The sequence below is a fragment of the Sylvia atricapilla genome, chromosome 1 (assembly GCF_009819655.1).
Source record: "Sylvia atricapilla isolate bSylAtr1 chromosome 1, bSylAtr1.pri, whole genome shotgun sequence".
NCBI lineage: Eukaryota > Metazoa > Chordata > Aves > Passeriformes > Sylviidae > Sylvia > Sylvia atricapilla.
This window is the reverse complement of record NC_089140.1, coordinates 150,362,556-150,387,561: the sequence shown is the minus strand read 5'-3', so window position 1 is coordinate 150,387,561 and position 25,006 is coordinate 150,362,556. Positions and strand designations below refer to the sequence as shown.

At 42.5% G+C, this 25,006-nt stretch overlaps 1 protein-coding gene across 2 annotated transcripts in view; it reads left to right on the top strand.

Annotated features, from left to right (window-relative positions):
* TSNARE1 (t-SNARE domain containing 1) overlaps positions 1-25,006 on the top strand; it is a 356,889-nt gene that overhangs the window by 138,689 nt on the left and 193,194 nt on the right. Inside the window, exon 7 of one of the 2 annotated variants that reach the window (XM_066336834.1) lies at positions 2,595-2,759. In XM_066336834.1, the coding sequence (XP_066192931.1) occupies positions 2,595-2,759 (165 nt within the window). Of the gene's footprint in view, positions 1-2,591; positions 2,760-25,006 lie in introns of both variants that reach the window. The other variant, XM_066336823.1, reaches the window with a different exon arrangement.

The window sequence follows — 25,006 nt, the reverse complement described above, 5'->3', positions numbered from 1 at the left end:
TCTAGATCTTTGCCTATTTAAACACATGGATAGCTGGTTTTCTTCTAAAAGATGACTGAGCAGCAGCCGTTGCCCTTCTGAGTAATTTACAGGGGGGATGTGTTATTTACAGATACGGGGCCCAGCAAGTGAGGATGACAAAAAAAATTGACACAAGCCAAGATGAAATATATTTATGGTACAGCTGTGTTATTCCATGGACTAACCTAATCTGAAGAGCTGGTTGCTGCCTCTCCTGTTTTCCCTGTGCTCCCGCACCAGGACAGGAAACATTTGGACACTTATAAATCTGTTCTTTTCCCACAGAAATTCAGACCTGCATAGGATAAGCATGGCTTTGGGTGTCCATTTTTTGGCGTTGAGGTCCTTGGTGCAGTGTCCTTGCTGTGACCAGAGCGCACAGATTTCATCAGAACACTTTTCCTGTGTCTCCATAAGGCAGATTCTTGGGATTTTCCAGCCCACTTGGTCATGTGCAGTTTGCCTCTGCTCATCTGAGCCCACTGGTGAAGTCACTAAATGAAGCATTAGAATACCCCAAGGGTTTTTTCCAGAGTCCATTAATACACTCTTGTGGCACTGAAACACTCTACCAGGGAAGTTAGTGTCCAAGGCACGTAATAATTAGTGAATAAAACACCCCCAGAGTATCTTAATCCTATTAAAATATGTCTTATAAAGTGTAAATTAATCTTTAACCTAATTTTAAATTATGATTTTCTCCCTGTAACACACCCTTTCTCAGTAGATCCCTGGAAAGCAGAAGGTGAAACAAAGTTAGACATTAATGTCAAAGATTTTTATCTTCTGTTCATATTTTGAAAGATACTTGACTATTTGCTGCTGCTTTTCTTATTTCCTTCTGCTTCTTCAATCACTCCACTTCCTTCACCACATTGTGTTATTTTCTTGTCCCCAACGAGGTATGATGATAATAATAATAATGAATTCATTTCATAAGACAAACCCTAAGTCTAGGCAAATGCAAAAATTATTTTGTTTCTAGATACAGGAACTGCAAACTATTTAAAGATTTAAAGAAGAGTTAGAGAGTTAAATAAACATTTCCAGACTCAAGTCCTCCCAGTCCTTCCAGTTCTCCAGTCCTGTGCCCTTCCATCTAAATGCTCCATGGTCTCACTTCCTATCACGCCATGGGAATTCAGGGGAATTAATACTTTCGAAGGTGTAGCCACAGTGAGAGACCAAAGGCTTTTATTTTTCAGGCACAACTCCCAGTGTTTGGGCTTCAGATAAACCCACATTCAGAGAACTGAACATCCCCTTGAGTACTTGTTTTCTCCTACAGCTTTCAGAGGCTTTGGAGACATTGAGGTCAAGGATGTGCTGTGGCCACAGCCATTTCTTCTTTCAATTCCAGAGCACTTGCCTTGCTTTTTTATTGTAACTTTTGGTTAGGAGTGAAAGCTCGGCTCAAGACCAAGTTAGAGGACTGTGAACATGGTTTGAAGTGGAATCCTCATGCAGTTTTAAGGTTGGAGCCTTCAACAGCACCTCTTAGTTCAGAACTTGAGCTCAGCCTCCAAACCAGACTTGAGTCAGTTCATTCTCCAAATCCAGTCAGGACTAAACCTGACACAGGCACAGAACCTAAAGGCTGGGTGGAGAAGACCTTGTTAAACCTCTGCTCCTACTTTTTGTGTAGATTAAACCAGCTCTTGAACAAGGTTTTAAACCTGAATATAGTGCAGCTCCAAAAATAGAAGAAAATCTTATCTTGAGGCTTATAAAACAAGTTAGGGGCTTTTTAAAAAGAGGGGGGAGAATATGATTAAACAGGCAGATATGTGGATGATTTAAAACTGTAAGAGGAGATATTTAGATTAGATATTAGGAAGAATTTCTTTCCTCAGAGGGTGGTGAGTCCCTGGCACAGGGTGCCCAGAGAAGCTGTGGCTGTCCCATCCCTGGCAGTGTTCAAGGCCAGGTTGGATGGGGCTTGGAGCAACCTGGGATAGTAGAAGGTGTGAAATGAGAAGGTCTTTCAGGTCCTTTCAGCCCCAGCCATTCTGTGATTCTGAGACTGTGATCAGATGTATCTGAAAAAACAAGGTCAACTCCACAGAGTGAACACCACAAACCTGTGAGTTGCTCTGAACTCTGAACTCACATCACTGCAGTGATTTCCCCCTTTTTAAGCTGTGCTCTTTATCTCATAAATGGAGGAGATTGGAATTTTGAATGTTGCAAGTTGGATCATAAAGTCTGCAAGGCAAATGAGTAGGATTTCTGTGTTCCTGAGAAAGTGTCTAATTCAGGAAGAATTTGCAGGGAAGTTAAACAAGGTAAATGTGTTATTTTTCTGCTGCACATCAACATTTTGTTCTGTCAGAACTGTGGAAAATCAAAGTTGGTCACCAAAAGTAGCTCAGGAGATCTGACTTCAGGTCCTAACATTTCCTTTGAGACTTGAAATGTTTCCTCTCATGTAATTTACCTTTCTCCTCTTCACCCTTTCACCACTGATTATGCCATCTCTTATATTAATATTTTCTTTCCCCACATTAACACTATGTAAAACTGGAGAACCTTTACACTTCCTTTGCTTTCTTTCCCTTCTCCCATCTCAGCAGAGCCCCAAGACCCCCTTCTCTGACCTGCCTGATGATGAGAAGATCTTTAACGGGGGTGATGGCGTGTGGCAGAACCAGGGCCAGGACCAAGCCTTGCTCTCGGAAATCACGGAGGAGGATTTGGAAGCCATCCGCCAGCGGGAAGAGGCCATTCAGCAAATTGAGGTCAGTAACCTACTCCCACCACCGTTTTCTGAGCTGAGGGAACAGAATCCTTGCATTGTGACTTGCTCAACCTGAAGGAAATGATGATTTGCATCAGTGCCAGTACAGCGTCACTAAAAATGGGGGAGATCATCAAGGATTTCTAAACGTGAGAATCAGTGATAGAAAGTGTCTTGGTTTGGGAACACAGGTATCTACGAGGGAAAGCTGGAGTTTCCCTTGGAATGGAGAATGTAAGTCTCCCTCCCCCTTCCAAATTATTATAATTTTACAATTAAAGGCTTTTCAGGCAAAGCTTTGGGAATAGGAATAACAGTTCTTTACTAGAAACAAGAATTATTAAGAATACAAATGTAGTACAAAAACCGAAAGCAAACAAAACAAATAGAAAATCCAGAAACCCTGACAGAGTCAGAAATACAATCTGACACCCTGTTGTTCAGGGTGTTGGAAGCAGTCCAAAGTCAGCCCTCCTGGAGTGGCAGATGCGGTTCTGTTGGAGTAGAGATGGTTCTGTAGAAAAAGGATCCAGTGGTGGTTAGATGGGTCCAGTCTTCCTCCAGGAATCCAGTGGAAAACCAGAATATCTGATGTTCCTATGTCTCAGTTTTTATCTAGGTAGGAATGGTTTGACTCCTCCCACTGGGTGGAGCATCTCACAATGGGATGATGTAATGTGTCATGTTATTGGTGAGCCTTAATGGTCCGTTGAGAGCAAATATCCCCCTGGAGGGTGGAAAGAGATATGGAACAATCCCCACCCTGTTTTAACAGCTGGCCCATTATCAGAAGGCACCCACCCCCTCCCCCTTGGAGTTACAAGAGATAAAGAAAACACCTCCCCAGCCGATTTCAACAAATGGAATAGAACAAACATTTTTTGGTTACGTAACCCAAGACAGAAGGAAAAGTTGGAAATCCTTATGATTTGTAATGAAGATTACAAGAGATAATTAATGTTCATGGGCTGATGGTTGGGTTCTTCCCAGTGAGTCTTCCACAGCAGAGTCTGTGGTGAGATGCTTTAACTGAGCTGGGTTCTGCAGCAAAACAGCTCCTTCAGTGCACGCAAAGCTGAAATTTGTCACAGGGAAAAAAAATACTGAGCTTTACTGTTAGAGAGAATAATAGGAAGACAAAAGGAAATAATTTGTTAACCTTTTCAAATTATTCAATATTTTGCTATATCAAAGCATTTGGACATTCTTGATTTAGTTAAAAGAGGACATACTATTTTAATTCCTTTTTCTTTTCCAAAAGCACTGTAAAAATATGCAATAAAAGGAACAAAAAGAGGCCTGAATAAGTGAAACATCCCACATTTTTTCTTTTTATACTTTCTTTTTCATGCTTTTGGGAAACTCTTGTTAGTTGAATTTAAGCGATAAATGGGTAAAACAAGAACACATTAAACCTTCCTAATTTGTATGCTTTTACAGACCTAAACTCAAGATGAACCAAAAAAAACGAAAGCTTCAGAATAATCAGAACATTTAATTAAGGGCTATACTTTGTCCTTTAATTGGATTGGGCTAATTTTATCAGGATAGATTTTGGGTTGCAGTACAGCAGGAATTATGATTGAGTTAACAGTGCAAAAAGGGGACAAAAGTTCTTGCTGGGGGCTGGTGCTTTGAGGTTGGGACCTCTGTTTGCAAACAGTGATGGCCACATATGACTCAACTCTCCAAGTCAAAAATTTAGACAGTTTTACAGAAGCAGGTTGAGGTCAGTGTTTGTCTAATTTCTGTTATGGTTCACTGAGCAGACATGAATGAGCTTTGTGGACTTGTGTCCATTACTGGGCATGAAACTGTCAAAGAATATTCTCACACTGAGTATCTTTGGCTGTGAATTGTCGTTTTTGCACTTCAAGGGATCTCAGCACCCTTTGTTGCAAAGAAAGTGCATGTTTTGTGTTGTTCCTGCACTTTGATGAGGAATTCAGGAAGAATGGTGGCAAATATATTTCTGAAATGGTCTTGTGAACAACACCACCAGCTCACTGGAGATACATAAGAACAGTCTGAGTAGAGTCTTGTGCCATGTTGTCAGGGATGACCCCGCCTGAGCAAGAATGTTGGACCAGATGACCCCATTGTAGTGCCTCAGCCATTCTGTGGTTCTGTGATTTGTGATCCCTTTTGTTTGAAATATAATCTGAGCCTTTTTTAGTTTGTCTTTACACTGTCCCTGTCCTCCCCAGGAAAGAAAAAACAAAAACACATTTAGTAGTTGCCCATTAGGCAGTGGGGAATGACAAGGCAGCCAAGGCAGCCTCAGGCAAACCAGCTTTGGAAAGTCAAGACATGCAGTTGTGTCTCCTTGGAGAGATCTTTATTTATTTTGCTGGTTAAAGCCCACTTCTGTGCCACAATCTGATGTCTCTGCACCAAGTTGCACAGGAGCATATGGCCATGGTGGGGTAGTTGAAGGGGGTGAAGTGAACCCAATCACAATTGTAAATAATTTTAAAATAAAACCAAATCTATGTTATGTACTGTGCAGGGTTTGTATCTATTGATTTAATCCTGGATACCTTTCTGCCTAAATATGAATTTACTTCTGAATAGCTTAGTTTATGCAATTAATGATTTAGTCAGCTTAAGCAGTTAATGTTGTTTAGGCTTTTGCTTGCTGAGAATGTCTGCAATTTCTTTTTACCTGTTTTTTCCCCATCTCCTCTATCCATTTTGCTTTGCTCTCAAAGATTCCTGTTCATCCTCTACAGAGGGCTGCATTCCACAAATATTATTTCAAATGTAGCTTAAACATTTCTCCTCAGGGGGGAAATATTTAGGACCAATGGTACTTTGCTTAACATCTCTTTTGAAAGAAATATAATGAAAATGAGGTTTTTTGGACAGCATTGTTCCTCTCTCCAGCTGTATTTGAGTAAGCAGATGGTGCTTTTAAATAATTTTCACTGTGTTTTGCTTTTCTGTTTGTTGACCCACATGAGCATATTTCCTGTGAAAGGACTCATCTTGCGCATTAAAACTTCCCTGTTTTCAGTAGAAATTGTGGATTCCTTGAGCTCACAGTCACCTCAACTTTTTCCAGTATATTTTCATAACCAGTGAGTAGCCAAGAAGGTTAAGATGACACATTATTCTTAACTGTCAAACATAACTAATAAAGCAAATTTATTGCCAATTTGATGTATGACATTTGTTGTCCTTTGTTCTTTGGGGACCAGAATGAAGAACAGAGCTGTGCAGAACTTGTTCTGTGCAAGTAGATTGGTCTCACTGGGATTTCCATGTTGCTGCATATCCAGCACCAGAAACATGCAGATTTTGAGCAGCACAGGAGAAATTGAAAGAACATCACATCTTCTGATCACACACAATTTGAGAGAAGCTCATGGTGCTGGTACCCATAATGGGATGTTTTTTTAAGAGACACTGAATTTGCCCTTTTTTCCAGGAAAACCTTCATTGCTGAAGAAATAGGGAAATAAATTGCCTTGTGTCCTTAAAAACAGATAAAAAATTGTGCCTATAATAGAGATTTTCTTAATGTTCCAAAGACTTTTTCCTACTTGTGTGTTTTCCAAAATCTCTTCAGAGGTTCAGGTTAATGGGACATTGTTCTCTGTCAGGAACATCCCTTGAGGCACTTCACACTTCACAGTTTCCACCTAGACAGATAACAGCCAAGTCAAAAGTTCACCTGGCTGTTCATTTTATTTAAATGTCCTCCTTTTGCTATTGCTTGCAGATTAAAACCAGAGACGTCTGCAAGGGAGATGTCTCGCCAAAACCTTACATTTTGGATAAAGATCTTTATTGCTTGGAAATGTCAAAATCTGGTAGGACACAGCAGCCTTGACACAAGTGTTATTTCTTAAAATATTGCTTTGAACTGTTATATAAAACCTATTTTAACTTGAACTGTATTGGCAGTGAATAATAGATGCCATAACAACTTTATATATAGCACTGTAAAATGTGCCATCAGAAATACATGAGCTGAACTGTAATGTGCATTGTCAGTGCTCAGTGCTGGCACAATCTCTGTCACAGCAAATGTATGTATAATATATATAATTTACCATGCCATTCCTTTCATTTGCACCTGTGGTCATCTGAAAAATGGGAGGAGATAAAAGTTTGAGAAGAAATGGATAAGCACTGAATGGGGAACTTCACAGAATTTCAGCTGGTGACTGGAAAGACCTATTAAAAATATATATTCTAAATGCTGTATTGATTCAGAAAGTCTCCTGTGATCCTCCCCACGCAGACATCTTCCCCAGGGGTGATGAGAAAAGAAAATGAGGAAAAACTCCCCCAAGATGGTCCACTAAACCTTTTTTGTCTCTCACAGCAGTTTCCCATCCCCATGCTCTGCTTCCAGAGTTGGTATTCTTGGAGAGTGGGAGGTGCCCCTTCCCATGCACAAGGGTTGGAACAAGATGATCTTTAAGGTCCATTTCAACCAAAAGCACTCTGTGATTCCGTGATGTCCTGAAGACAGCAAAACACATCCCAGGAATTGCATTTTAGTTGATGCACCCCTTGGCAAAAAAAAAAAAAAAAAAAAAAAAAAAAGAGAGAGGGAGAGAGATGGACAGGTTGTGGCAACAGGTGTGAGGAAAATGCTTTTATTTTTAGGAGAGGTTGTTCCCTCCAGGTCGTTGTTGAGAAAAATGTTGATGTTTGTTCCCTATCTGTTTTGAAGAGAAGTGATAGATGCCAGCCTCCATGCCTGTCACTCAAGCCTTTGTAGGCAGACAGAAAATGAAACACAATAAAAATAAAACAAAAGAAAGCCCCACCGAGTCTGGCAGAGTGTGTTTGTTAGTTCAAACGTGTTCCTTGCTACCTGATTACTACATATCATTTCTGGCTGAGGGGTGTTTTCGGTAAAATCTCTCACTGATGGTTGCAGTTTAGAGGGTTTAGTGCAAGCTATTTTATACCTTTCATCAGCTTCAATAATCCAGGGCTTTGACTTATGAGGGCTCAGCCTGTCTCTTCACAGAGGCTTTTTGACTGAGAGTAATGTATAAATAACACAAGATCATGACAAGCACCATCTGTGAACGATCTGGCACCGTGTGAGTGTCAAGCTCTCCTTGTGACAGCGTTGGGGACCCTAATTATCCTGAGCTTCAGAGCTGCCTGCCAGATTGACATGGCCATCCCTGGGACTGGTATTGAGTTGTTCCCTAAAGAACCAGCTCCAGTATCCTGCCCAGTCTAATTTAAAATGACCCGAGCTGCAGGACTGCTACCATTTATTTCGGGAGACTATTTCACGGTCCAGCAGATTTCGGTGTTGATGAAATGCTTCCCTCTGTTCTTGCTAAAGATCCTTTTCTCATTCTCAGCTTTTTACACCTAGTGAAACTCTGCTGGACCCTGCAAATAATTCTTCTTCCTCTTTGGCTTTTAAACTCTTCAAATGCTAGCAGTTATCCTCCTCTTCACAAGTTGGTCTGCCTGGCTTTTCAGACACTTCAGTGCTCTCTTCTCAATTATTTCCCATTTGTTAGTTCTTTGGTCCTCCTGTAGCAGACTGTACATAGGATTTTGGTGTTGTACCAGAGAAGAAGAAAGAACAGAATGAACAGAAGAAATGTCTAAAAAGCCTCGTGGATGCAATTCAGAGCTCACAAGTCCTGATGGAAAATTTCTAGTTAATTTCTGCACTAGTAAATTAAACTCACTGAGGACACTAGAATCTTCTCATTACACTTTTTAATTGTTAAGCATATCCTGACACAGTTTTGACCCAGATTAGCCAATGTTTGCCCTGTTACTGACACAGTTTGAGAACTAATGTTTTCTAAAGGCAGTTTTGGTGCAGCCACACTGTTCAAAGGTAAGGGGGATTTAATGATGTGCATGCAATTAAGTGCAGTTTCAGTGCCTGAGAACAGACATTTCCCATGTCTTTGTACAGCTGCAGCCCCACTGATTTATGAGTTGATCACAAAAATTTCCTCTAGTCCTCACTGACATTTAGGGAAGAGGAAGAGCAAGGTGAATTAAGGGTGAATTCTGTGGGAAACTGTGCAAGCCTGAGGGCGAAATGAGGTGCACATGAAAATAGCAGCTGGCCTCTTTGAAAATGTGGAGAAGCCTTTGCAAGTCTGGAGAACAAAGAGCAGCCTGCCCCAGTGGACTCCTGCATTGGCCATTTCCGTGGAATATTGATTTGAACTGTGCCCCCCTCTCTGTGCCCCTGTGGCCTCCAACACTCCTGCATTGCCATAAGGGACTTCACTTCATGTCAGAACTACTCACACTCAATCTGCATGTCTTTAGCATGTTGCTTTCAAACTGCCACTGTCATGTCAGGCAGGTCTGAAAAGTTTCATTCATTTTAGATTCAGGGTTTTTTTTATGAGGATAATAGAATATCCTGATCTGGAAGGGACCCCAAAGGATCACATGGTCCAGCTGCTGGCCCTTCACAGGACACCCCAAGAATCCCATCGTGTCCTGGAGAGCTTTTCCCAAATGCTTCCTGAGCTCTGTCAGGCTGGTGCTGTGACCACTGCCCTGGGGAGTCTGTTCAGTGCCCAGTCACCCTCTGGGGGAAGAACCTTTTATTGATATCCAACCCAAACATAGCTTCAGACCTGTTCCCTCAGGTTCTTGCCCTAAAACAGCAGACACATCACATGCTGTATTTCCTTCTCTTTCCATTTTTCCACTCTTTATTAAGTGCTGCTGTTATAAATATATTGAATCACATCCATCTATTCTGTAATTCCAGTACATCCAGACAGAGAGGCAAGAGATGAAATACCACTGGGTAACACATTGTGAAGATTCTCTCATCATCTCCTTTCTGCTCACACATCACTTTTGCTGAGACTGCATGCAAAAGTCCAAACTTTTTCTTCTTTCCTGGCCTAAACCATATTTCTTCCTCTCCTCATGGAAATACTTAGAGCTTGTATATTTTTGCAATCAGTGTTTCATCAGGGATAGGTGTACAGCCTTGGATATCCCTTTGCAAGACAGTGAGGTTTCAGGAATATATCACAAATCTTTTTTAGCCCTAGGCAATTTCTCATGTCTCAGGTGTAACCTTATGACTAAACTGTGTGTAGTGAAGTGTTTTTAACTAAATTGGAGAGGTTTCCACTGTGTGCTAGAGATAATTTTCCTTTTCTCACTTACATTCCCAGTGCCTTATCCAAAGACTGTAAGTGTCAGAGAGTCTTGCCCTAAACCCTTTCCTTCATGCACTTTTACTTCAGTGAGCTTGCATGAAGAAGGCAGTAATGAAAGCCTGGATTCAGCAAATCCCTTATGTGTGTCTTAACAGCTTTGCTGAATAGGGATGGACTTTAGAACCTACTAAAAGTGAAGTATTTCCTCTGCAGGAGGAGAAAATAGTGCTGAGACACACATAATTTGCTAACAATCTGAATTTTCGGAAGACACATCTGCATATTTATATCCACGGAAACTGAGCTGAGTTAAAGCCTCCTGTATGACCTGTCAATGTTCATTGATAAGGCAGAGAGCTGGAAAGAGAGAGATCTCCAATGTTGGTGGTGAAATATTGTTCAGCTTCTGCAAATCCTCCTGCTTAAGTGTTAATATTTCTTTGGTGAAAAGAATGTGTTGCTTTTCATCTCCATTTACTGCACTTTTGCCTAAGTTTTTGCCACCAGATGACGACTGTCCCAAAGGTAATATCTTGCCCCTATTTCTGTTAGCACAGACAGTACAAACATCAAATGCCTCATCCACACAGCAATTTTGTGGCTGTGATTTGCTGCCCCAAAGGGGAATTACCCCTCTCACCTATTGCTTAGGTTAGAGCAGTTCACTCTCTAGTTCTGTGATGCTAATGAATAACAATTGACATCAATAGCCCATCAACCAGATGAGATCCACTAGCAGAGTTTAAGAGCTGTCCCCGCAGGTTTGACTTCTTACCTTCCTGAACTGAGTGCTGTGCTTTCTTTTTAAATTATTTTGGGTAGGGAAATCAGAATTTTCCCCAGTCAAGATGGGGGGAATACCAGCAGATGAGTCTTAAGTCATGGAAATACAAAGGTTCCTGTTGGCAAAGCCCTGAAGTATCTCAAGAACCCACTGAAGAGTGATTCAGCCTTCCCTCACCGGAGTTCAGCAGAGAGGGAAGTGAACCAAGGATATTGAAATGTCCCACAAAGGTAACAAGGGAAGAGATGACTGAGAAGGACAATGAAATCCACATTTCACAGCAAGACCAGTTCCCATTCCCTCCTATTCACCAAAAGGTGCCTGGTCCTTTATAAATTATCCTTGACAGGAATATTCTCCCACATCCTCATAGAAATTAGACTGAAAATCACATTCTTAACATTGTTAACAATGAATGTCAAATTTTAGAGGCTGATGACAAAGACAGTATTAGTTTATGCCCTCTGCACTATGCAGGCTCATTTAATTCAGGTGTTCTTTAATACATTTAATTGCTCCTTCATGAGAGAGGATGTTACAGAGCTGTCTATTCCCACCAGCCTGTTCACCATTTATCTACCCAGAGTGTCTCCTCTGTTTGTCATTTCCCTCTCTGCACTGAAGTCACCTCTCCCCATCTGTATTGAGGCTCTCAGACAGCTCACTTGAGGCAGAAGGACTATTAAGTCTCACCTAGGAACTATGGAGAATTGCAAATTTTAGTATTATAATATATTTCCTTCAGTACAAATTTTTAGCTAGACCCCTGAGCTACCTGGTCTGACCTCAGAGTTGGTCCTGCTGTGAGTGAGAAGCTGCACTTGAGCTCTCCTGTGGCCTTTTCAAACCTGAATTATCCTGTGATCTCATGATCCCATTATGTCTCCACCTCCTTTGACTGCACCACTGAGGGCTACCAAAAGTTCATGTGTTAATCTTGCTTCAGTTTAAAGACAAAACTTCTCTATTTTCCTGCCTGTGTGAGCTCCTGAGTCAGCCTCATTCTCCCTCCTCTTCCATCCATTGTCACCACAGGCAGGAGTTCATGCTCTGCTCCTCTGTTCATACAGCATTTCTCATTTATTTGGGGAAAGAATTACGATATTTTGCCCATCAGAAAGATGGGTGTCCCTGGAGGAGAAGTTCTCTGAGGTGACCCTGTGCCCAGTGGGTCTGTGTGCCATCAGTGGGTATGCCCAGAGAAGCAGAAGCTGTGGCTGCCTCATCCCTGGAAGTGTCCCAGGCCAGGTTGGATGGGGCTTGGAGCAACCTGGGATAGTGGAACGTGTCCCTGCCCATGGCAAGGGGTTGAACCAAAACGATCTTTAAGGTCCCTTCCAACCCAAACCATTCAGTGATTCTGTGATTTTGATGCAGAGATACAACCAGAGTCATGTTTCAGAAGAATTCAGATCTCTCTGGTCCAGCAATAACTGGAGTGCAGATGTGGTTTGCTCATGTTGGCATCAAAATCTGCATTTTTTTAAAATGCAGATTCTTATTGATATGAAAAAAAAGTTTAAATATCTTCTAATTTAAGGATAAGGTATTGCTGTTGAAGGATAAGTGGTAGAAGGATTTTAGATCAAACATCAACACATGTCCAGACAGTTTTTTGTAGTTTTACTCTTAACAGCTTCTACTAAGCTGTCAAGACTAAAAGGATTCTTCTGGATCACTCAAAGTTTTCTTGTGGATGTCTAAGACTTCCTTCCTTCCAGGTTTTAAACTTTTCCATGGCTTCAAACTGAAAGAGAGCAGGTTTAGATCAGCTACTAGGAAAAATCCCTTCCCTGTGAGGGTGGTGAGGCCCTGGCACAGGTTGCCCAGGGAAGCTGTGGCTGCTCCATCCCTGGAAGAGTCCAAGGCCAGGTTGGACAGGGCTTGGAGCAACCTTTGGACAGTGGAAGATGTCTCTGCTCATGGCAGAAGGTTGAAACCGGATGAACTTTAAGGTCTTTTGCGACCAAAACCATTCCATGATTCTCTGCTGTACCTACAACAACAAACATCTGCTTATTTTTTAACTCTGCCTTTTTGGAACAAATGTTCCTGAGTTTCATCTTTCCTTGTCAGCTCTCCCACGAGGGAGAAAAGCTGCCACAGATTTCTCACCGTGCTCCTATTCCCATTTCACAGCTGGAGAAACTGAGACATTATGGATTGTTTCTCTGCCGGTGGAGCTCCATAGAAATGTAAATGCCTTGCTGAAGACCTGGGAAAGAGTCAGGATCAGTGCCAGGATTTAAACGCTGCTTGTTCTGCACTTCCGTACCAAATTCTCTTCAGACTGTGCTGGGATGAGAGATCCAAATACAAGATCTGGCATATATAGCTTCTAATTTTTCTCCCCGTGTTTGAGTTGCGAGGCAGAGGGAGCGTGCTCCTGTTCAGAAAACACGCTGTCATCCTCTCAGCTTGGATGAAGCTCAAAGAAAATACTGATCATCATTTGTAGCTGAAGGCACATCATCCCTACGGGGGGGCTTGCTGGGATATGAAGTTTCACCCATGATATCATGACTTCACCAGGAGATGCTGAACAACAGCCTGTCTCCCTGAGAGCACAGATTGCTCTCTCAGAGACAGAGAACTTCTTGCCCTCTGGAAAATCTTCAGATGTGAAGATGAGGAAACAGGAGTGAGGGCAAGGGGAAAGATCTGCCCCATGCTCGTACATATAAAACACATCTTGGGAAAAAACCTACAGGTGAATGTCAGTTGTGTCAGACAACGTGGTTTTAAGGAATTAAAAGATGAGTTGGTGGGTGTTGTGGGCCTGAGGAGGATGTGCACGAGGGATTCAGTGCTCAGAGCTGAGCTCTGGAGACTTCAATTAGCATGTGCTGATTTTCTCAAGAATGCTTTATTGCTGACTGCAAAATTAATCTTTGCTCATTTTGCTCCTCTCATGGTTTTTGGCAGACCCTTTTGCTCTCCTGGAAGTGGTGAGAGCCCAAATGTTTGTTGGTGTTGAGGAGGAGCAGCTTTAAATCTCAAACAGCACTGAGAGCACTTGCACACTCTTTGAAAAGGCTGCTATCCTTCCTGTAGGAAAAAACTCAACTTCATCTGCAGGACCACTGTGTGAAGGTAGCAGCTACTGTGTCTTTGGCTGCCCAGTTTTAGGAATTGGCAGAAATCCAGTGAGTTTGTGGAATTATAGTATCATAGAACTGTTCAGATTGGAAAAGACCTTTCAGATAATGAATTTAAAACCCATTGATCTGTCTGCTTACTCACCACTACACCATGTCCCAAGTGCCTCATCGAAACATCTTTTAAATCCTCCAGCGGTGATGTCTCCACCACTGTCCTGGGCAACCCTTTTGGGATTTTTGTTTTTTTCCTAACATCCAACCTAAACCTCTCCTCGTGGCATTTGAGGTCATTTCCTCTTGTCTGTTGCCTGTTACTTGGGATTAGAGATCAAGCCCCACCTCACTGCAACCTCCTGGGAGGATAGAGGACAACACTGCTTGTGCTCATGATCTGTTAATCTGTCATCCCAAGCCCTTGAAGTCTCTTGATTGTCCCTTTTATTGCAACTTCATTGCTACCTCACAGGAAAAAAAAATCAATAATGTACAATAATCTGAGAGTTGTAGCAGGATAGGAAGTTTTCTCTACACATTTTTAGCCCAGACCCCAGGGAGGCAGTGGACTGCCCTAAGAAGTAAGTCTGGTCTGCACACTGGGCATTTTTTTCCCTTCAGAATGGAGTCTTTCCTGGTGCTCTGTCATCTGTACCAAACAGGTGAACCAAAGTGCCCTCACAAGACTTCAATTTAACAGGGATTGAATTAATTTGATGGTTCAATCTCAGACAAGAAAGCGCCAGTTCATGATCACTGCAGCTGAAGGGGGTTGCACAGAGGAACCCATGTGCTCTCCCCACTGCCCAAAACAGACACAACTGCTCCTGGACAGTATCCCTCCAGTGGTTTCCAGGGATTTGTGTCTTTCTCAACAAAATTCAGGTGAAAGCAGAAGTGTCTCTTTATTTTTTGGTTTTTTTTTCAGCATGGCTGGGAGCAGGGGAGTGGGAGACCAGTAAAGAGGCAAAGTGAAGGATGTCTTGGTTAGCAATGATTCAGCAGACTTTCATATTTAGTCTTGTTTTGACGGTCTCCATAAAAATCCTGCAAATTTCTGCAAACTTCAGTCCTTCAGCCTGATTTGATTACTGGGTGCTGTGAGCAGCCCAGACCCAAAAGTCACCCGGTAAGCATCAGCCTCTGTATTTGGCACGATCCTTTAAAACAGCCTTTAAAAATGAAATTTCTGGAGCATTTCAGTCGTCACACAAGGTATTTCTTCCCATCCTCTTTTCCTTCTAAATGCATCCAGAAAATGTAAAGTGGGGATGGGAGAGGTGGGCAGGAGGAAATTAGGAGCAAACCCATGACTCCACTTCCTGCCTGAATTCAGCTCATATTTGTAAATATAAGTCTCAGCACCAGGATGCAAGGACTTTTGGGATTAGGTCCTTCTGTCCTGAGTGTATCTGGAGGAAATAAAAGGGAAGCACCTTTGCATGTTGGTGCTGATTGCTTAGGAGGGATTCACCTCCTGCTGAAGTCTGACAGGGCCGAGTTGTGCTCCCTCGGTTGTTTCCCCCTGATGTTCTGTCTAATTTATATCACTGAGAAGGGTTAAGGAAGGTGACTTCAGGTGTTGCCATTAGAAAGTCAAATTGCAAAAATAAAGCATTAAAAATAAATGCCGCAGTGGAATTGCTGAGCCAGGGAATAAAGAGCTTTAAATGCAAACAGGGAACTGGCTGTGCATTTCTCCACCAGTCACCTGTCTCCCTGTCTGAGGATTAAGGACTCTGCGTCTTTTAGTCCTGTGTCTCCCCATTCAGCTCCAGGTGCTGCTGAATGTCACAACTTTTTACAGCTCACCTATTAAAATTTAGAGGAACTTCCTTTTATTTGGATTGCAGGAGGAAGATTATTGCTTCTTCTGAGTCACCTCATAGGAGAGACCCAAGGAGAGTTTCTCATAAAAGAGTAGATTTTAGATACAAGTGGACTTCCCTAAATAAACTTCAGGAATTTGGTGAGGGGGTTAATTTGCTTATAGAGTGGATCTCCAGCTATGGGAAATAGTTACAGATCCACTGACTTCCATGCTGTCCATGAACAGGTATTTCCTTTTGAATGACTTTCAAACTCCTCCAAAGAAAAGCATGAACAGCATTTCTGTCATGCACAGCTTTCTTCTCCCCTGGGTGTTTTTGCAGGAGCACAAGGTATTTTACAGCCACACTCAGATCCTGCCGCACTAGATCATCTTTCAATGTTGTTTTTTTTTGTCCTTGTCCCTCCCTCAAGGTACCGTGTTATCCCCTAAATCTCAGGGTGCAGTGGGTCCTCCCTGTTGTCCCAGTCTTTATCCTGGACCTTTGCTGGGGGGTGGGAAACAGTCAGAATAATTTTTTGTATTTCTTCCTGCTGTGTGTTCCTAGGGCTGGGGGGACCTCGTGGAATCACCTTCATTGCTGCAGGCAGAGGGCAGTCCAGAAGGATTTCAGGGCTGGAATCGGTGCAGCGCAGAGAAGGACTGGAACAGGCTGAGGGGCAAGAGGAAAATCTCCAATATCACAGTAGTGCCATCATCTCCTAACTGGGGACAGTGCTATATTAGAAGTTTTTACAGCTCTGATGTCCCCCGGGCACCAGCACAACCAAGACATTCCCACCAAACCCATGCGGTTTTACCATGGGGAAAATGGTAAAGGCTTCAAATCTAGCTCAGTCAGAGCTCTCTTTTCTTCTTCTCCATCCTCCCACTCCCCCTGAAACTGGTGTTGTTTATTTTGCACCACTCTGTGAGGTGAGGTTTGGGTTAAAGCCTGTTATATAAATATCTCTTTTTCTCCTAATTCCTATGGAGTTAGAGCACCTATTGTTGTGTGCCACCAAACAGGCTGCCACAACAGCTTTGGAGGAGCTGTGAGGAGCCAGAGCTTTGTCTCTTAGGTGGGTTTTCTCTGTAGGCATCAGGATGTCCCCGTGCTGTGGTGGGTTGGGTGTCTGAGCAGATGGCTTTGTGGTGAAGGCTCTCTGATGCTTGGTAACCTTCAAATGAGGTGAGGCAGGACCCCCTCCTCTGAGATCCAGGGTCAGGAGTGCCACTGGAGTGCCACCTGCCTTGGCCACGTTGTTCCTGTCAGCCACCACGGTGCTGGCACTCACTGGCCGTGTTGCATTAGCACAGGGATAAATTAATCCTCTCCTCCTAAGCGAGGCTGGAGCTGGGAAGTGGTGCCAGACTGCCCAACCCTGTGTTATTCAGTGCCTGGTGCATTGTGTGTCCTCATCCCTTGTTTGCTGTTCTGGAAGGTGCCAGTGCATTAAGCATTGGTTTTCCTTAGGCTGCTCAAGCCTCTCTGCTGGACTTCTGTGCCAAATGTGGAGTCACAGGAGCTGCAGGAGGAATTTTCATTTCCCCCTCCTACACTTGCATTTGTCAGTGTTGACCATCATTCACAGTTGTATTATTGAAAGTGCTTTGGCACCTTCTGATGTTTGGAACAGCTCTGTCCAGTCTTGACGAGCCTGACTACAGAAATACAGTCTGGTTCTGCCTTGTGATTGCCCCCAGGAGTTGTTGCCTTCTACAACTTTTGTGTACCAAGTCCATGCTGTTCATTATTCCATCCATTCCAGATGATGTCCTGTTGTGGTTTGAAAGTAAAACGAGTGAGAGGCTCCTAGTCAGAAATACAATTTAATGAGAAGAAAAGGGAAAAAAGATAAAGCAAAATAAATGCAATAATACAAAGCAATAATACAAAGAGACCACTGACAGAGTCAGAATACAGCGATCAGGGTGATGGAAGAAGTCCAGGTGAGGTGGTCTTCCTGAAGCAGTGATCCCACAGAAAGGTCTGGTAGTTCTGGTCCTCTGGGAATCCAGTGGGTGAGGGCTGCCTGTACTGTCTCAAATCCCAGCTTATATGTAGGTGAGAATGCTTGGCTCTTCCCCCTGGGCAGAGCATCTCACAATGGGATGATGAGTCATACAGGGGGTCCTTGATGGCCCATTAAAGAGAGATAGCCCCGGAGGGAGTTATCTGTGAGTCATGGCAAGGCATTGAGGGGCCATTAACAGAAGGCACCCCAGAGGGAGGGGGTCGGGGAAGAGCACTGCTCCAACAATTGGCTTCATCAGTTCATGAAGATGGTGATAGAATGCATCCTATACTACAAACCAGGACATGTCCTCTCATTGCCCTGAACACTGGGCATTGCTCTGGATGCAGCCTGGCATTAACATCCAGCTGGCACATTGTACAAGGTCCAAACTCAGTTGACCAAATTCAGTCTGGCTGGATTCGGTCATTTCTCAGGGTGTTTTCAGACCCGGTAACATTTAGCCAAGTCCTCCCTAGGTTTTGGGGATGCTCTTCTTCTCACCAGGCAGCCTGACTCAGCTCCATGGTCCATTTTTCCTGGTGGGCTTTTCCATCTTCCGGTCTCAAGACTTGCCTGGAGATTTTGGCTCTACCTGTAAACCCTATGTCCTTGAATAATTGTGCCTCCTTCACCCGTGTAGTCTCCAGGTGAGACTGTTTAAGTGGTCCCAGGTTTGTAGATAGCTCTGTATCCAAGTCCTGTCCCAAGGGAGCTCACCAAAGGTTACAGTCTTGTGCTTCTGAATAGAGTTTTCATGTTAACATGGAATTTGCAGGATTATCATGATGACAGATTGAGATGTGTTTGGTCTTCTTTTTGGGATTTTTTTTTCCCCTCTCTGCACCAGTGAATCACCTTCCTGGATCACTTATATTTAACAATGTGGGATCCAGCAAAATGCCTAGAGGAAGCTGGCTGTTAACCTTTTGTCAGGATGAAAACTGACCTACTTTTAATTTTGGGTCGAGTTTTTGTTTGGTTTTTATTACTTTTTCTTTCTTCTTTCTTTCCTCTTTCTCCTGACCTGCTTTTGCATTTGACATTGCTCTGTACCTCTCTCCATGGTAGTTACTTTCTGTAGTCACCTGAGGAGTGACAACATCACAGACTTCTATAATCTGAAAAAAATTTAAAGCAACTGGTTTGCACTTTCTTTTTCATTTCCACTAAGCTATTGACTTATTTAAAGAATTGTGAGGGCTAAGTGAGCTGTGATTTTCCTTACAAGGACCAGGCTGTCACAGCCTTGCATGTGCTTTGTTGTTTTGTTCTGTTTTAGCCATTTTACCACGGTGTGTAAGGTTTTATTACTCTATTCATCATTCAAACAGCCAAGACTTTTTGTAAAGCTCAGTTTTTTGTAATTGGCAATGTGCAACAGGGCTTGTTCCTAAACAGGGATTAAATGTTCCTGTTAGCAAGTCTGGGGGATTCTGCAGGTTATTAGGATTTCTTGTCACTCAGAGCAAGGTGTTTTTCCCATAACTGGAGGTTTCCAGGGTGTAGATGCCCCTGCTTGACCTTAAGGTTTTAAAATAATCTATGAACACACACTTTTAGAGCACAGTTCATCCACTATGATTTTAGACATCTGTTCTATCATGAGCTGATCCATGATCAGCTTCTTTCTCTTCATGTACTGTATAGAATCTCCCGTTGTTTATCTCAAACATGCATCCATAATCAGTGATACCTGTAGGCTTCTTCTTCACCAGACTCTTTGGACAAAATATAATTTTGTGGTTTTTTTTTTCTTTTTCTTTGAGTGGCAGTGATGCATCCCAGATTCTGTCACCCTGATGTCTTAAGAGAACTCCCTCCCTTTGTCTCTGAGTGGAGAAAATTTTTTGTCACCTGTTTTTTTGATTTATTTTAATTTGAACTTGCATCTAGAGAATCATAAAAATCAGAGAATAATTGAAAAATTTGGGTTAGAAGAGATGTTAAAGATCACTTAATTCCAACCACCTGTGCCACACAGAAGAATGCCACTCACTAGACCAGGTTACCCAGAGCCCTGTCCAACCTGACTGTGAACAGTTCCAGGGATGGGGCACCCCTGGAAATTTTCAAGGAAATAACAAGTATTTGTTTTTCAGAGACAATTCTTGACCTACTTGTTTTCTGCCTCCTCTTCGGAGTATGGCATAACCAGATGGTTTCTAGGGTGACTTCTAGGGTGACTCCGTGATTCAGTTCTCTTGATAATCACAGACTGATGATGCCATGAGAATGCATTTATAAGCCATCAGTCTGGATAATGAAATTAAAGAAAAACAATGTCCTGATTTTGATGTGCATTTTTAATTGCATAGATGAAAACTCTTCCATTTAAGCATGCCAGAGTTATCTAAGTAATATTCTGGCACATTGCCCTTTTTCACCAACGTGACTATGCATTCTATCAAGAAAAAGGGGGAAAAAATCGATTCTATTGGAAGAAAATCCTGGTAATTGGAACTCATGTTAATTGCAGATCAGAAGAAGAAAATTGGTTTTACTATTTTGTAAAACTAAGTGACAATGTGAGTAAGAGAATGGTTGGCCCGTGACAAGAAGAAATTTTTCTTTTGGTCTTGGAGAACAATGATATGAACCAGCTTTGATATGATCTTGCAAACCAGTGACAGTATCTCGAACCAGGCCAACATTTCTGGTGCTGGCAGAGCATTATTTTTATTCTAGAGGGGAAGCCATGTGAGTCAGGGCTCAGGCAGCTTGGTCTGTTCTGCCTGGAGAAGAAGAGACTGAGGACAGATCTCACTGCAGTTAAAATTTCCTTATGAGGGAAGAGCAGGGGCAGGCACTGATCTCTGGTCTGTGGTGACAGTGACAGGACCCGAGGGAATGGCCTGAAGTTGTGTCAGGGGAGGTTTAGGATGGATGTTAACAAAAGGTTCTGCACCCAGAGGGTGGTTGGGCACTGGAACAGGCTCCTGTGAAGTTTTCTTGCTGTGTAAAATTCTCCTTGATGGAACACTGGGCAAAGTAGGAATTACCATTAAGGCATAAGCAAGCTCAGCCTGAGACAATGAAAAATTCCTTTGGATGGTCATGGATAGACCAGTGTGGAGGTCAGTCTCTTCTCCAAAGTAACAAGGGAACAAGAGGAAATGTGATGGAATCTTGCTTGGGGTCAGATGTAATAAACCCCACGAAGTTCCATCACCTCTGAGGGGCCAGCCCTTGCAGAGAAATGGCTTAAAACAATTGTGTGAGATGGCTCTTTCAGTGTGTTCTGTAAAGCAAAAGTTATAATAAAAATAAACAAAATAAATGATACAGAAACAAAACAAAAAGACATCTTAAAAAGCACTTGAGCTCCTTTGTGCACCTTCACAAATACTTAATGTTTTAGGAGAGACAACTTGGCCTGCTGCAAATAGAAGCAGGTACAGATGTTGCAAAACATTTCCAAAGCCCAACCAGTGCCCCTGTGCTGGCCCTGGGCCAATGCTCATCCAGAGGGCTCAGAACTATCTTGCTTGGTTTCTTACGATGGTCAAAGGTAAAATTAAACTTTTTTTCCTTAAATAGAATAATTTGCCTGGATGTGGAAATGCACTGCAACAGAAACGGCCTCAAGCTGTGCCAGGGGAGGTTTAGATAAGATATTAAGAAAAAAAAAATCCTTCACAAAGGGGTTGTCAAGTGCTGGAACAGGGAAGTGGTTGTGTCACTGTTCCTGGAGGTGTTAAAAAATGTGTTGATGTGGCACTTGGGGACGTGAGTTAGTGTTGGCCTTGGCAGTGCTGGGTTAATGGTTGGACTCAATGTTCTGAAAGGTCTTTTCCATCCTAAATGATTCTATGGTTTTGTGAGATACAGGTGCTGTTACAGGAAGGGAACTGTTTCAAGGAGGTCTAAAAAGCATTCCTTGGGTAAAATTTCTGTCCTCCTGTGCTTTGACCTGGATTGTAGCCTATTCTGGTGTGATTTAGGTAATTCTGGATGGCAGGAGTATCACAGCAATCAAGAACACAAAGTACTTCCCTGGGACATGAACAGTCCAATTTCAGGGAAATTTTATCCCCGGAGCATTAATGGAGAATTTTTTCAGATAAAAAGATGAAAAGTCCAATAGTTAAGTGAAATGCAGCAGCACTCTCCTGAATTTTAACTTTTCCTCACTAACAGACTTCACATTATGGGATTATTATGGGATTATAATGTCTGTGTGTTAAAGGGGAGAGGAAATCCTCGGTGTTCGCTGCACTCATCTAACTCCCCTTTCTTCTGGAAATAAAGGAGAAGATAGGGAAAGGGAGTGAGGGCAAAGAAAAGGAAAAGAAGAAAATTAAGATTGGAATGAAGCCTTGAAATTGGCAGCTGTCAGCAGCCCCCAGGACAAGTGATAAAATGCTGCATTAAAGTAGCTGCAGTGTGAAATGCCATTGACAGAATAACGAGGATGGGAAATCACTTTATAAATGTGCTTACCAGGATAAACAGATGTGACTGAGGGCAACTCCACTCTGTCACTAAACTCTCGAAAGGGCAAAATTTATGGCAATCTATTTTCTGCTAAAAAAAAAAAAAAAAAAAAAAAGAACTCAATGAAGAGATACAAACCTAAACAAAGAGGTTTCAGACTTTAGACAGAGGTGAGGGTTCAGTGCACGTGTAAGGGTGGGAATCAGGGCAGAAACACTCTCCTGTAATATACCATTCTGAGAGCCCAATAAATCAAAATGTGGCAGGGTGTGATGATGCTGAGGAAGGGGGGGGATGGTTCTGGTGTTTCACACTTTGCAAAGGCAGGAGCTACTCTACAGGCATGGCTTGGGGTCTTTCATGGGCAAAATATGCAAAGGGATGTTAGTTCAGTTTTCTGCTGAGCTGAGGCTGTCTGGACATGATGGTGGCCCAAATTTAATGGATCAAGAAGCCTTTGGCCAAGGCTCTCAGGCACATGTTGTGACTCTCGGGGCTGTCCTGTCCAGGGCCAGGAGTTGGATTTGATGATTCTGATGGGTCCCTTCCAACTCAGGATGTTCTGTGATTCTGTGCTTTTTTGATTTTGGTTATGATAACTGAAATTTTATTCCGTTTCTGCTCTAAATTGCCTCCTCATATTACCAACTAAAGGAGTGCTGCAGTTGTGGTTGGTAAGGGCTGGACAGAGAGGAAAACCCATCAATTTATGCCAAATAATCATCAAACAGTGAAAACTTATTGTCACTAGACAAAAAACCCCGAAGTGTCTGTTTCCTTTTGCTTTTAGAAGTGTTTGAACTACTTCCGTGACTTTTCAGCATTGTTCCTGATTAAAGTATTCTGCTATTACTGAGTATTAATAAAAAATTCAAATATATATGTTCAAGTATATATGCCCTGAAGTTGTACTAGGGGAGCTTCAGGTTGGATATTAGGAACCAATTCTTCAATGAAAGAGTGATCAGACATTGGAACAAGCTTTCCAGGGAAGTGATGGAGTCACCATCCCTGGAAGTGTTCAAAAAATGAGTAGACATGGCATTTCATTATATGGTTTTGGGGATGTGGTGGTATTTGGTCAAAGATTGAACTTGATGGCCTTGAAGGTTTTTCCAGCCTCAAGTATTCTACAATTCTGTATCATACTCTATGACAAATCATAAAATGAGGTATGATAGCTGTAGTCTAAAGTCCTCTGTGCTGGAAAAATACTTATTTTGCCAATCTGCAATTCCTTGAATGGAAAAAGCAATTAATTACCTGCAGTGTTAACAGTAAACAGCAGCTTCTTCAGGGCATGCTCAGTCTGAAAGCAGCTCCCCAGTTCCTCCAGTTCTCACCCCACCCCCTAGATCCATCCAGCTTTTATAGTGCTTCATCCTTTGAGCCAGAGACACCAGTGTGTGGCTGGGAATGAGATGAGCCATCCCCTCTTCAGGTCTAGACTCTCATTTACCTCATTTGCAAATCAAAAGAAAACCACAATAGCCCATTGAAAGCTAATCTGAACTCAGGAGCACAAGCTGAGAACTATTGAATATAAATGCTTAAAACTTTCTTAAAACTGTAGAACTGAATCCAACTTCTCCTCAATTATCATTTCCTTGGGGAGGAGGCAATGCAGGTAGGAAGGAAGGCAGGATAACTCACTTCTCTGCTGAGTGACTGGTGGGTTTAGAAGCGCAGGAGTTTCTGCTCTGTCACTGTAGATGTAGATGGTTTCTAAATGCAGCCCTTGGGACAGGGGCTGGCTGCGGCTTGTTGTCACACACAGCTGATAGATGGCACACTGTTGTCAGGATTCCCTGCTGCAGATACCATTGTTCCTTGCTGAAGGGGAGATGCTGTCTGATTGTTATCTGCTGCAGTTTAATGGCAGAAAGTGTCTTTGTGGCTATTGATAAGTTGGTGAAAGCTTATTGAGCTTCACCTTTTGTGGTTTTTTTTGTGGACGAGGATGTTTAACAGAGCAGAGTTTTGCCAAATTTGTCTTAACTGGGGAAGGCTGAGGGAGAGGTGCATGATTTAATCAGTTTAGTGACTGGAGCTGATGGGAAGTTTGTTGCTGCATTTTGAAACAGTCCCTCTCTCTTTCTGATTTCCAGGTTTGTATTGATTGCATTGAATATTAGACAAGTGGAGTTAAGAGCAATCTTTAAACAACATCAAATCCTTTTCTCAGCTCTAAGACAGGATCAACAACCCGAATCATTAACTTCTTATACAGATGTCTCCTGTTGCAGTTCCAGTCCATGAATTTCTGTCATATGGCAGGGGAATATGGAGAACAGGTTATTCCCTTCCTATTTGCAACAGTTCCACTTGTCAGAAAAGCATTATCACATCTGTTGTGTCTCGCCCACCCCTCTAACCCCACACATCCTGCTTTTTCTACATTGAAAACTACACTAATTCCTATTTTTTCTATCAGGCTATGTTTCTAACACTTTTGATCATTCCCATGGCTTTTCTCTGAGCTGTCTCCAGGTGGTCCCCCTGAGATTTGTTGCTCAAAATTGGACACAATATTTTATCTCACAAGTGTTAGCTTTGTCCCCAGCACCCCTCAGCACCTTTGCTTGTTTGTTTATTTCCTTTTTGAGGATTTCTGCTCAGGAAGTTGCCTACAACCATTCTTTATGTCTAACTGTATGTTGTGGTTTGAAAACAAACCAAGTGAGGGGCTCTAAGTCAGAAATAAAATTTAGTGAAGAGAAAAGGAAAAAAAATAAAATAAATGCAACAATACAAAAAGAAAAACAACTGACAGAGTCAGAATACAACCTGAGCAGGGTGATGAAAGAAGTCCAGGTGAGGTGGTCTTCCTGAAGCAGTGATCCCATAGAAAAGTCTGATAGCTCTGTTCCTCTGGGAATCCAGTGGGTGAGCACTGCCTGTACTGTCCCAAATCCCAGCTTATATCCAGGTGAGAATTCTTGGCTCCTCCCCGTGGGCGGAGCATCTC